The 12460-nt window shown below is 41.3% G+C and overlaps 1 protein-coding gene across 12 annotated transcripts in view; it reads left to right on the forward strand.

Annotated features, from left to right (window-relative positions):
- Nucleotides 1-12460, forward strand: part of ubr5 (ubiquitin protein ligase E3 component n-recognin 5) — a 62628-nt gene that overhangs the window by 31822 nt on the left and 18346 nt on the right. For 7 of the 12 annotated variants that reach the window (XM_086112956.1, XM_086112965.1, XM_086112966.1 and 4 more), the window contains exons 17-34: nt 770-907; nt 1018-1129; nt 1243-1397; nt 1485-1682; nt 1779-1989; nt 3494-3620; nt 4947-5098; nt 7179-7274; nt 7633-7756; nt 7897-7994; nt 8896-9053; nt 9155-9246; nt 9365-9511; nt 9599-9717; nt 9800-9926; nt 10681-10810; nt 11143-11303; nt 12090-12329. In XM_086112956.1, the coding sequence (XP_085969082.1) occupies nt 770-907; nt 1018-1129; nt 1243-1397; nt 1485-1682; nt 1779-1989; nt 3494-3620; nt 4947-5098; nt 7179-7274; nt 7633-7756; nt 7897-7994; nt 8896-9053; nt 9155-9246; nt 9365-9511; nt 9599-9717; nt 9800-9926; nt 10681-10810; nt 11143-11303; nt 12090-12329 (2585 nt within the window). The remainder of the gene's footprint in view (nt 1-769; nt 908-1017; nt 1130-1242; nt 1398-1484; nt 1683-1778; nt 1990-3493; nt 3621-4946; nt 5099-7178; nt 7275-7632; nt 7757-7896; nt 7995-8895; nt 9054-9154; nt 9247-9364; nt 9512-9598; nt 9718-9799; nt 9927-10680; nt 10811-11142; nt 11304-12089; nt 12330-12460) is intronic. The other 5 variants (XM_086112958.1, XM_086112969.1, XM_086112968.1 and 2 more) reach the window with 2 other exon arrangements.

The following is a 12460-nucleotide window of genomic DNA, read 5'->3' on the forward strand; positions in this document are numbered from 1 at the left end:
TGGTTGCCATGGCTATTACTAGTTATTCCTCTTCTTCCATTTGTTCTACTTTTTTTTTGTGGTTGGCAAATACTTTTGGTGCATTACGCCACCTGCTTTAGCAGAGACCGGTTGTACAGCAACTGGAGGAGAGACCACTAGTTAGAATTGCAACTAGCACGACAATGCTTTGTTGTTGTTTCTGTCTCTCTCTATCTCGCTCTGTTTCTGTATTCCATTTTGTAATAGGGCTGTAACATAATGTGGAAGAATTACACAAGTGTAGTGTGAATACTCTTCATATCCATCCATCCATCCATTTTCCGAACCGCTTGATCCTCATTAGGGTCGTGGGGGGTGCTGGAGCCTATCCCAGCTGTCTTCGGGCAGTAGGCGGGGGACACCCTGAATCGGTTGCCAGCCAATCGCAGGGCACACAGAGACGAACAACCATCCACGCTCACATTCACACCTAGGGACAATTTAGAGCGTTCAATCAGCCTGCCACGCATGTTTTTGGAATGTGGGAGGAAACCGGAGTACCCGGAGAAAACCCACGCAGGCCTGGGGAGAACATGCAAACTCCACACAGGGAGGCCGGAGCTGGAATTGAACCCGGTACCTCTGCACTGTGAAGTCGACGTGCTAACCACTGGACTACCGGGCCGCCATACTCTTTATAATGCACTGTAGAGTCAAGCACCTTATGAGATACTTGTCTGTGGGTTATCCATGTTTCTATACAATGAAAGCTCATTTTAACAAATTCTCATTTTCACCTGGTGCCTAGGTGCTGAAAGTGGATGGTGCTTATGTTGCAGTTAAGTTTCCAGGGGCAGTGAGCACCCAGAGCACCACTGCCCCCCCAGACTCTGACCCATCTTCACTGCTTCAGGACTGTAGGCTTCTGAGAATAGATGAGCTGCAGGTCAGAACAACAACAATGAAAAGAATCAGATTCTTCATTCTCCTGATGTTTACTCATGTATCTCATTCAAAATCAATACAAGTACTTGTTTATTTGTTTTGTCTTGGCAGGTCGTCAAAACTGGGGGAACTCCAAAGGTTCCCGACTGCTTTCAGCGCACACCCAAAAAGCTCTGTATTCCAGAAAAGGCAGAGATCCTGGCTGTTAATGTTGATTCCAAAGGTTTGCCAGTTGTACCTGTACTTGTATCCATGTAATTCAATTTGTTTGTGCAATATGCTTGTTAAATGCAACGGAGAAATTGCCTTGCAATAAAACATATCGCCATCTTCCAGGAGTCCATGCAGTACTGAAAACTGGTAACTGGGTTAGGTACTGTATCTTTGACTTGGCCACTGGCAAAGCTGAGCAGGAGAATAACTTCCCGACAAGCAACATGGCTTTTCTCGGACAGAATGAGCGAAACGTGGCCATCTTTACTGCAGGACAGGTGAGATGGTGTACTGAATCGGTGACATGCCTTTTTAAAATTGAGCATATGGCATATTTTGAGAATTTAAAATCATTCTTCCTGCAGGAATCTCCCATCATTCTTCGAGATGGAAATGGCACAATTTACCCAATGGCAAAAGACTGCATGGGTGGAATTCGAGATCCTGATTGGCTAGATCTGCCACCGATAAATAGTCTGGGAATGGGGGTGCACTCTCTTGCCAATCTCCCCTCTAACTCCACCATTAAAAAGAAAGCTGCTATTATCATTATGGCTGTTGAGGTAAATGGTATTAAGTTTTCTTAGCAGCTAACTGTACCTTTGATCTCATTTAAGAATTCTGCCATCATGTGATAAACTTCTCCCTATCTTATTTAGAAACAGACGCTGATGCAGCATGTTTTGCGTTGTGACTATGAAGCGTGTCGACAGTATCTGGTGAACCTTGAACAAGCCTTACTATTGGATCAGGGAAACCATGCCCTCGGTGCACTTCTTGGCCACCGTTGTGATGGAAACCGCAACATTCTGCATGCTGCTGTATCTGTATGCTTCCCTGTTAGTAACAAGGAAACCAAAGAGGAGGAGGGTAAGTCTGGTGTGTTATGCATGCATCGACTTTTATACCCTGCATCAATGTTTCCACTTGAATTTGACTCATTGCTATTCACATTTTTGGCATTGCGTCTTCCAATTGGCCAATTTACAGATTTTGACCCACCCATCTGGTTCTGTTGCCATACTACAATGCTCTGTGGAGCAGCAAAATGTCCGACCAACAAATCAATCATCTATAGACGTTCATGTGCATCCGAGAGGATGGATATAAGCTGGTGGTGGATGAGAATTGCGGTTAGTTTGCGTTAGCTATTCCGCTCGCACTTCATCCTAAATGGGAATTAAACCCATGATGTCAAATCATTCTTTTATTTGAAATGAGCATGTAGTCGTTATCAGCAACTTCTTAAATCCAAAAAGGGTTTATTCTTTAAAAAAAAAAAAGGAAACATTGCATCTTTTGCTTATGGAGATCACCATTTTGGTCATCAATCGTGAGAGTGTTATGTAAGATATTTCTGGCTTATCTAACTTTATTTACTGTAGTAACCACAACAAACTACATATCATCGCTGTTTGCTAGAATCCTTGCGTCTTCAAAGTCACTATTTTTAAGGAATTTAAAAAATGAACTGTACACGGTACAGAATGCAATATAAGATATAAGCATATGTGCAACTACATGTACCTGTATGCTGCAGAAGGTGGCTGTGCTATTTAAAATGGGTGAGTGGGAGTGAGTCCAGGTTTTCAGGTGCGTCTATTCAATAGCCTGACAGCAGTCGGCAGGAACAAGCAGCTGTACCTCTCCTTCTTGCAGAGCGGGTGTATCAGTATGCACAATATAATCTTATACAAAGAGTTGTACTGAGTCGACAGGTCAATTGTTAGAAAGGAATTCGCCTTACTGCGTGCGTACGCCACATGCACGCGTGCATGCACACTTCTTCCATGGTTCAGCTTCTTATTGTCTGCAGCCAGTAGACAATGAGTTTGATGATTTAGCTGCACTGAGTCATTCAGACTAATGCTTAATTTTCAGTAGGCTTTCTGCGATATCCAGTTGTATGACATGCATGTCATTAAGTGTTGCTGTGTGTGTGTGTGTGCACACGTGCGCGTAGGAGCAAACAACTTCTACCCTGAATGTTTTTGTTAGCAGACAGTTGTGTGTGCATTATTAGATTCGGCATTTTGGTGACAAAGATGGAATTTCGCTTCGTGCCGCCGCTCGTGTTCTTTGATTGATATATACTGTATATTTTCATCTGCTCACACTTGCCAAGTGCATGTTTGAATGCTTCCTTTAACACAGGTTCACTACAAAAAACATGGCGGCTTAAAGTGATTTTGAAACTATCTTATTGGATGTGTGTGTTTGAAGCAAGTAGCCTATTGTGGCATTTGGAAGCATTCATGATCAGAACATTTTCCAAGGATTTTTCTTCGTCCGCTGAGTCAGCATACCACTATTTGAATGGCCTACTTTCTTCTGCCTCACATACTAACGTTGAATAACCATTATCATTTTTCAGAGGCTGAAAGGTCAGAGCGGAACACATTTGCCGAGCGCTTATCTGCTGTAGAGGCTATTGCAAATGCCATCTCTGTGGTCTCCAGCAACAGCTCTGGAAATAGGACCGGCTCCTCCAGTAGCAGAGGGTAAGTGCTACATCGGTTTAAGGAAGAAAAGGAAAGAATGCTTACAGTGTCATGAAGGTTTGCCCTCTTATGTTTTTGTTTTTTTAATTAATTAATTTTTTTTGCATAATGTTAAAGATCATCAAACAAATGTAAACATAAAATGCATTTTTTTTAAATGATGATTTCATTTAATAAGGGGTAGGCAGAAAATTCAAAACTACCTGCCCTGTGTCGGGGTAAAAATAATTCCCCGCTAAACATTCCTGCTGGGGCAACTCAACAGCAGCAACTGAAATCACGCGTTTCCTATAACTGTAAATGAGTATTTTGGCCCTTTCATCCTTTGAGATTTAAGATTAAAATATCCTTTATTTGTCCCACACTGGGGAAATTTACCGTCTACAGCAGCAAATTTGGGGGGTAGAAAGAAGAAAAACAGTGTTTGCAAGCACAAAAATAAATGCAGATAAAGAGAGCTGTACACATTTCAATATAAGTGCAATATAAATATAGATATACATTATATAGCATATATGCAACTGGTATAAGGTGGCTCTGCTATTTACAATTGTTACTGGTTTTTCACGTATTTTATTTTTTATTTAGCCAGCCTGACAGCAGTCGGTAGGAATGAGCGGCGGTATCTCTCCTTCTTGCAGCGCGGGTGTAACGGTCTCTGGCTGTTTATTTCAATGTAGCAATATTGGATGGTTTTTGAGCGTGATTTCATGTAATAGTCGCTTTACTGGCCACAAGAAAAATCTGAAATCCTTCTTGTGATTCAGTAACTGAGTTTGATCAAAGTATATTGTTTCAAAGTCCAAACGTAGATGGATTTCAAACACCGGATTCAATCTTTTTGTATTTCATTCCAGTTAGACTTTTGGCTATCTTCAAAATACATAAAATTGATTGCATCCTTCTCTCCACATTGTCTCCAGCAAGACACGTTGGCATTTCTGTATCTTACTTGGAGCGGATTGCTAAAATATTGTAGGTATTTCCAGCAATATTCCTTCCAAATTGTTGAATTGGTCAAAGACCATTGGAAAGTCCAGATTTCTCCCCACAATTCCTCTGATAAAGTAAACCCTGCCTCCATCTCCCATTTATTTTTAATGTGGTGACTATTTTCATTCTCAGCAAAAAAGACACCATTGTATAGTTTTTATTTTGATCTGATGTTTACATTTGTTTTATGATAATAAATATTAAAGTGGGCAAATTGCAAAAAAAAAAAGTAAGAATTTATCAAATGAGGAAATGCTTTTTTGCGGCACTGTATTTGTAATGACTCTGTTTGAAACTTGGGTGATGTCAATTTATTTCCTGTTTTGGCTTCAGGCTTCGATTGAGAGAAATGATGCGACGCTCTCTCAGAGCAGCCGGCCTTGGCCGTCATGAGTCAGGCCCATCCTCCAGTGACCATCAGGACCCTGTCTCACCGCCCATTGCCCCACCAAGTTGGGTCCCTGATCCTCCGCCCATAGACCCTGGTGAGTGTGTCTTAAAACATGTTTTTGTTTTCATGTAGTGATATCTTTGACACCAGGGGTGTCCAACGCATATACACACACATGCATGCGCGCACCCACCCATTCGCCGACATGTACACACGCACGCGCAAGCCATGATGAGTAACCGCCCCAAACATGAATGAAAAATAAAGTAGGTACAAGCGTTTGTCAAGGGAAAATCACTGTCTACTTCGACCTGGCGCTGCATATTCCCATTCTTTGCCAGTGCCATCGGTGAATTGCAAATGAAACAAACTGAATGAGAATGATAATTTCGAAAAAGATATTTTGCAACGGCTCTGATCGCAAACAGCAATTGCAGACTGCTGACCGCTAACAACCGCTGGTGATGGTTACACGCCACCGTAGGTTCAAGGTGACCTGCTTTTTATATTTAATTGTATTTTTTAAGATGCTTTTTTGTGAAGGTGAAACTGATGCTTAGGGTGCAGTGTACATATACATATACAAAAATATATATATCAATAACAGACATACATATGTTTTTGTCCCCCCCCCCCCCCCCCCCCCATTTTTTCCTACACCCCCGGAGATCGACTGGTTTGGCACCCCTGTTTTACACATTGATGTCTCTTTTTGATGCACTGCCGCCTGAGGGATTGAAGGTCACGGGCATTCAGTGTTGGTTTCCCGCTTATATGCAGTGATTATTTCCACATATCCTGAACCTTTAGATCGGGGGTCGGCAACACGCGGCTCCAGAGCCACATGCGGCTCTTTAGTGACATCTAATGGCTCCCCGGAGCTTTATAAAAAAAAATTTGAAAATGGAAACGATTTTGATAGTAGGCTAATATAGCTCAAATAGATATAGATACATGTCGCAGCTCTGAAAAAGGAGAGCTGTGGTGTTGTTTTTTTAAAACATACACTTTATTTATGCTTTTAACAGTCTCGACAAACACAAGACACGTCTGCGTCCGACTCCGTGCCTTCTCTATTCTGTTTGACTCAAGAGCCGTTCAAAGACCACCTCAGAAAAACGGAAAGTAATGATCACTTCAATGACACCAAGAAAAGCGAAAATAATGCACCAAAACAAAAAAAAAAATCAAGTGAGGAAATTACAAAATAAATTCTATGGGGCGTTTGTGAACACACAACAAAGGAATGAATAACAAACAATTCTGAGACAGTCCAGTCTCCTACATACGTACAGCATGTGTTTCCTTCATTGTAAGTTTTATAGAAGGCTTTTATTTTTTTGCGGCTCCAGACATAATTGTTTTTTGTTTGTCCTATATGGCTCTTTCTACATTTTGGGTTGCCGACCCCCTGCTTTAGATGATATTATGGACTGTCCCAAAATTCCTTGCAATTGTATGTTGAGGAACATTGTCCTTCAACTGTTTGGCTATTTTGTCATGCAGTAGTTCACAAAGAAGTGAACCATGCCTCGTCTTTGCTTGTGAATGACTGAATAATTCAGGGAAGCTTGGAAGCTTTTTTTTTTTGTTTTGTTTTTTTAAAAATACCAAATCATGGCACCCACCTGTTCCCAGTTAGCCAGTTCGGCTGTGGGATGTTCCAAACAGATGTCTGGTGAATATTCCTTTCTCAGTCTTTTTTGCTACCTGTCTGGCTTTTTTGAACCGTGCTGCAGCCTAAGTCTCAGTTATTGGTTATTCCCCCCCCCCCTCAAAATAAACAAAATCTAGTTTATCAGTTTGAATATTAAATATCTTTGTCCTGTATTAATAAATCAAACATATGATGAACATGATTTGCAAATCATTCTATTTATTTTTCTTGAATATATTGTCCCAACTTCATTTGAATTGGGTTGTACTTGAAATTCAGAAACCAATAAGAATCATTGGGGGTAAATACTCCTCATCCAATCTGTTTTCTCCTTATGATCATTCCAACACTATTCTGCTATAATATTTACTCTGAGCATAGCATGATTTTATAGTGTACAAGAGCATACAGTTCCATATTATTCTGCTCTGGGACATCAAGAGAATCAATCAAATCCATTCTGAATGAGGTGAAATGTATTATTTTGGTTACTATGTAAACCATCTTGTCTCAACAGAGGGTGACATTGACTTCATTCTAGCACCACCTATGGGTTCACTAACAACAGCCTCCACTGGGACCAGCCAGACCCCGAGCACTTCAACCATACCAGGTCATTGAGTTGCTTCATGATGTAATAGAAATCCAGTGGAAGTGATTGTTTCACTGTTTTTGCCTCGGTCTCGGATAGAGGCTCAATGGCCCTGACCCATCACCAATATAGTTGAAAATGCAGGCAAAGAGTTTATGGATAGGTTTGACCAAACATATGATTGACTGGTGTCATGACATTTTTTTTCAGCAGTCCTTGATGAGACCTTTCTACAAAGCAGTCTAATGCACTGAAATGGTGTAACAGGCTTATTGTAAAAGATTCATGTCAAAGTACATTCTACACAGAGGAGTGTAGGACTCCTCTTCTGCGTTGCTGCTTCTCTTAATGTTTATTCTTCCCTCCTCAATATTTGCAGGCCCATCCACAGAGCCGTCTGTTGTTGAATCGAAAGACAGGAAGGCCAATGCCCACCTCATATTGAAGCTGATGTGTGACAGTGTTGTTCTGAGGCCACATTTGCGTGAACTACTGTCTGCTAAGTATGGTTCTTTACCTCTTTATGAACATAATCATCATGCTATACTTTTCTTGTTTAATGCTGTCTTTAAGAGATTTTAAGTTCGTTTGAACCCCCCTTTTTTAAACTCTTTTGTTCAATGGTATTACTTTTCTTTTAAAGGGATGCACGTGGAATGACCCCTTTCATGCTGGCAGTCAGTGGGAGAGCCTACCCGGCAGCCATTACTGTTTTGGAGGCAGCACAGAAAATGGCCAAGGGTGAGTAAAAGACACTGTAAAGGGACTAAAAACAATGTCTTGAAAATGCATTCCCTGGAAAAATCATTTGTCTTCTAAATTTAGATCTGTGCATTTTGTTTAAGCTATAGATACCAAATATGTATTGTAACTGGGAGGTTTGTTAGTGAATAAGTCAAGCGCGTTCATTTTTGTGTTAGGTAATTATAAACCGGTCATGCTCAGCCTACTTTTGGCCCAATTTGTACATAAAACAATTGATCTATTCTGTCAATCATTACTTGTTGTAGACCATTGTCCTGATTTTACAAATACTGTAACGTATCTCGAGTCACTGTTACTCATTATTCATAGGAAACTATGGTATGCCAATTAAGACAGCTATTCATCAGCATGTGTGGTCGTGGTGTACCTCTCCAAAAAAGGGTGCGACCAAATCATACGCTGGTGCGAGCAACTTTTTCAACTGGTTGGAAAAAGTTGTTTGTACCAGTGCTCGTGCAACCAATATTAGTGTCGAGCCCTGTGTTGAATTTCTCTGTCAATTTGGCTGTAATTTGAATGGATTTCATCAATGCTTGCTGACTTAGATTTTAATTATTACATCTTTTCACTGATTAACCCCTCTATGTGCAATTAAATGTTCTGCGACTGCTCATTTTGCTTCAGGAAATGTATTTGCATTAGTGTTTCCCATTGAGGCTACCTAGTTCCCAACCACTGCTTCCACCGCGCAGTAGTGCTTCAATCTCCTGCAAGAGCAATTAACTTTTAATCAATTTATCTGTTGTTATAGCACATGAGTGACAGGTTGTCTGTAAACTGCAAATCCTGACTGTTTTTCCTGCACACTGAATGCCATAACGTTTCAATTCCCATACATTTCCTTTGTTTTATGTGCTTGGATGTCTTAATTGCACAGTAGGCGACCCAGGCATTGCGGAGAAGGAGGATTCAGACTCTGTTTTCATGGAAATGATCTGCCCTCTGGGAACTAATCCTGACGATTCGCCCCTTTATGTCCTCTGCTGTAATGACACATGCAGTTTCACTTGGACTGGAGCTGAGCACATTAATCAGGTCAGCCCTCACATTATACCGAGGGACAGGATCTCTGCAAATAATAGAATGGCTTGTGAATGTTGAATAGAAGCTGTCTCTGACTCATACATTTTATTTAGGACATCTTTGAGTGTCGGACATGCGGATTACTAGAGTCTCTTTGCTGCTGCACTGAGTGCGCCAGAGTGTGTCACAAAGGACATGACTGCAAGTTAGTATTGAGTATGGCTATTTTTAGTCTGGAGATTTCTTCGATGTTACTGGCTCTAAATTATTCACATTATAATTCACACCACATGTTGGATAATAATATTGTATTGCTATGACAGGCTCAAAAGGACCTCCCCCACAGCATACTGTGACTGCTGGGAGAAATGCAAGTGCAAAACACTAATTGCTGGACAAAAGGCTGCTCGCCTGGATTTGCTCTACAGGTTGCTCACTACCACTAACTTGGTTACAGCACCAAACAGCAGGTAAGTTATACATCCCTAATAAACTTGAATTGTTTTGTAATATGTCAAAGAGCCATGTTCCTGATTACAGATTATTTCCATCTCTAGGGGTGAGCATATACTACTGTTCTTAGTGCAAACTGTTGCCAGGCAGAGTGTTGAGCACTGTCAGTACAGGCCACCACGCATCAGAGAGGACAGGAATCGCAAGGCAGCAAGTGCAGATGGTAGGCTTGACATATGCTCCTGTTTTACCTGAATCTCCTCATATCTATGCAGTATGAAAGTGTCTCCTTTTCCCTATTTGAGATTCTGATATGCCAGATCATGACCTGGAGCCTCCCCGCTTTGCTCAATTGGCTCTTGAGAGGGTTCTGCAGGACTGGAATGCCCTCAAGTCGATGATCATGTTTGGTTCTCAAGAGAATAAAGACCCGTAAGTAACAAGCCTATCCACTTCCAGCAATATATAGAGATAAAATGTGTTTAACTTGGGGCTCGGCGATAAATCAATATCAATATTTATTGTGAAAAAAAAATCTGGAGAAAATCCAGATCACGAACTGCAAGGCACTCTACTCTGCGAGATGGAGGGCAAAGCTAGAGTGTGGCATTAGATTTGTTCCACAATTAGAAATGCTGGATACAAGGTGTAGAGCAGGAGGAGTTCCCTGTTAGTAATGTGTGGTGTTAGTCTTAGCATCGCATCGGAGTCACAGTCAGGGAAGTAAAACAATAGTATGTCTTTTGCCGTAAGTGAACAAGTTAAAGCTGAACGCAAAAGTTATCTGTCCACCAATGTTTTCCACACGCTCGAACACGTCTGAACACAGTATTCTGATTAGCATTACTTTTGTGGAACGTGAATTAAGATGGAAAAGAAATCTCACAGGGCTGCTATTTTGTCCTGTACCAACACCTCCTGACAAGTGAAATTGATGTCACAATGCCTCTGGGTTCAGCATTCACACATCACCACTCACCTGTTTTGGGCCTGTGGTCACCTCCATCCATTTCCCGAACCGCTAATCTTCACTAGGATTGCAGGTGTGCTGGAGCTTATCCCACCTGTCATTGGTTGGTCAGCAGGGTCCGCCCTGAACTGGTCACCAGCCAATTGTAGGGTTTGGTCACATGTTTACTAATTATTTGATTCTCTTTTAATACTTTCCTGTTTTTGTTGTTGTTAGACTTAGTGCAAGCAGCAGGATTGCCCATCTCCTTCCTGAAGAGCAGGTCTATTTGAATCAGCAGAGTGGCACCATTCGCCTTGACTGTTTTACCCACTGCCTCATTGTCAAGTGTGCTCCTGACATCACTGTAAGTCCACTCAGCGCCATGCTTCATTCACATTGCTCCTGGCCTATGTTGCCACGGTTACCTTGAAATAGTAACCTGTAACTTAACTGAGTACTGTACTGAATTTTAAAAGTAACTAAGTTACTTTAATATTGACTTTCAGCAGCTACTGATAATCATCCTTTACAAAAATAACACCCTGTTTTGCCAGTTGCCACTTGGAAAACCTGCACATTTTGGAGTAACGTGTTACCGGCATCACTGCTCTTGGCATATTGTGAAACCACATTTAGTTTTACATCTCAACCAAGTCTTATAACGAGTGATTTTTCATTGTCTTTTCCCTGTGTCAGTTCATAGACACTTTACTTGGTACATTGGTGAAGGAGCTGCAGAACAAGTACACCCCTGGCCGAAGAGAGGAGGCAGTCAACGTCACGAGGAGATTTCTACGCTCTGTATCTAGAGTTTTTGTAATCCTCAGTGTGGAGATGGCCTCATCCAAAAAGAAAAAGTAAGCCTTCCATGTACAAGCGAAGGGGGTTAGGGGAAACATTTATTTACCTAAATATAGTAAAAGCCTCTCCATTGTGGGTTCCGGGTTTGCGGTCCCGGTAGTTTGCTTTTTATTAGTCATTTTGTGTTATGTCTCTATATTCTCCATGAAAAAAATACCAGTATCTACCGATTAAGCCAATCAGAGCATTACTTTCGTTTTGTCAGCTGCTGACTGGTGGTTGTGTTCTGTCAGTAGACGCAAAACGTGCTGCTCGCTTTGCTAATGTCCGCATTTTCCCATCCTGTTCGGAATGTAATCTTAGCGTAGGATACGGACATGAGTTATTGGATTGGATTGGATAAAACTTTATTGTCAAATGTGCTGCACATACAGCACAGATGAAATTTCTTCCCTCTCAACATAAAACAAGAAACAAGAGGAACCGCTGCGGGTGTCCGCGCCGCCATCAAAAGAGTTAATGCAAAAACGGTGTAGATGGAGCCTCTCGGGGATACAGAAGAAGAACTGCAGCCAATCCGTAACCATGTTCATAACATGGTTCTCTTTTCATATATTATACATGTTTAATGCGTATGTACTGTTTCAAAATTGTGTCCAAATACTTAAAATTTGAAGTGCCATAAATGCTATAATGACATGCCAAGGGTCTATTTCTATTATCACAGATTTAACTTTTGTCTTCTGGAAGGTAATCCCCACGATGGAGAGGGATTTACTGTATATAGGTTTAGTCAAGGTTCTTAACAATGAAATGTCCCTCTGAATTTTTCTCCCTTGCAGCAACTTCATCCCCCAACCCATCGGTAAATGCCGTCGTGTTTTCCAAGCTCTTCTACCTTATGCTGTAGAGGAGCTCTGTAATGTGGCAGAGTCGCTAATTGTTCCAGTGCGAATGGGTATCGCAAGACCTACAGCCCCATTTACTTTGGCTAGTACAAGTATTGATGCCGTCCAGGGCAGTGAGGAGCTGTTTTCTGTTGAACCACTTCCTCCGAGACCTTCACCTGATCAATCTAGCAAGTGTGTTGATTTGTTTACCCCAATGTCCTGTATGTCTTTCATGAATTTGTTAGCAAAGTGAGATCAGTTCTTTTTTTATATCTGTGACATAACTAAAGATAATATACATCCATAAAATATATTTTTAAAGA

The sequence above is a fragment of the Hippocampus guttulatus genome, chromosome 6, assembly GCF_054856545.1.
Source record: "Hippocampus guttulatus isolate MCC_2025c chromosome 6, RoL_Hgut_1.0, whole genome shotgun sequence".
Classification (NCBI taxonomy): Eukaryota; Metazoa; Chordata; class Actinopteri; order Syngnathiformes; family Syngnathidae; genus Hippocampus; species Hippocampus guttulatus.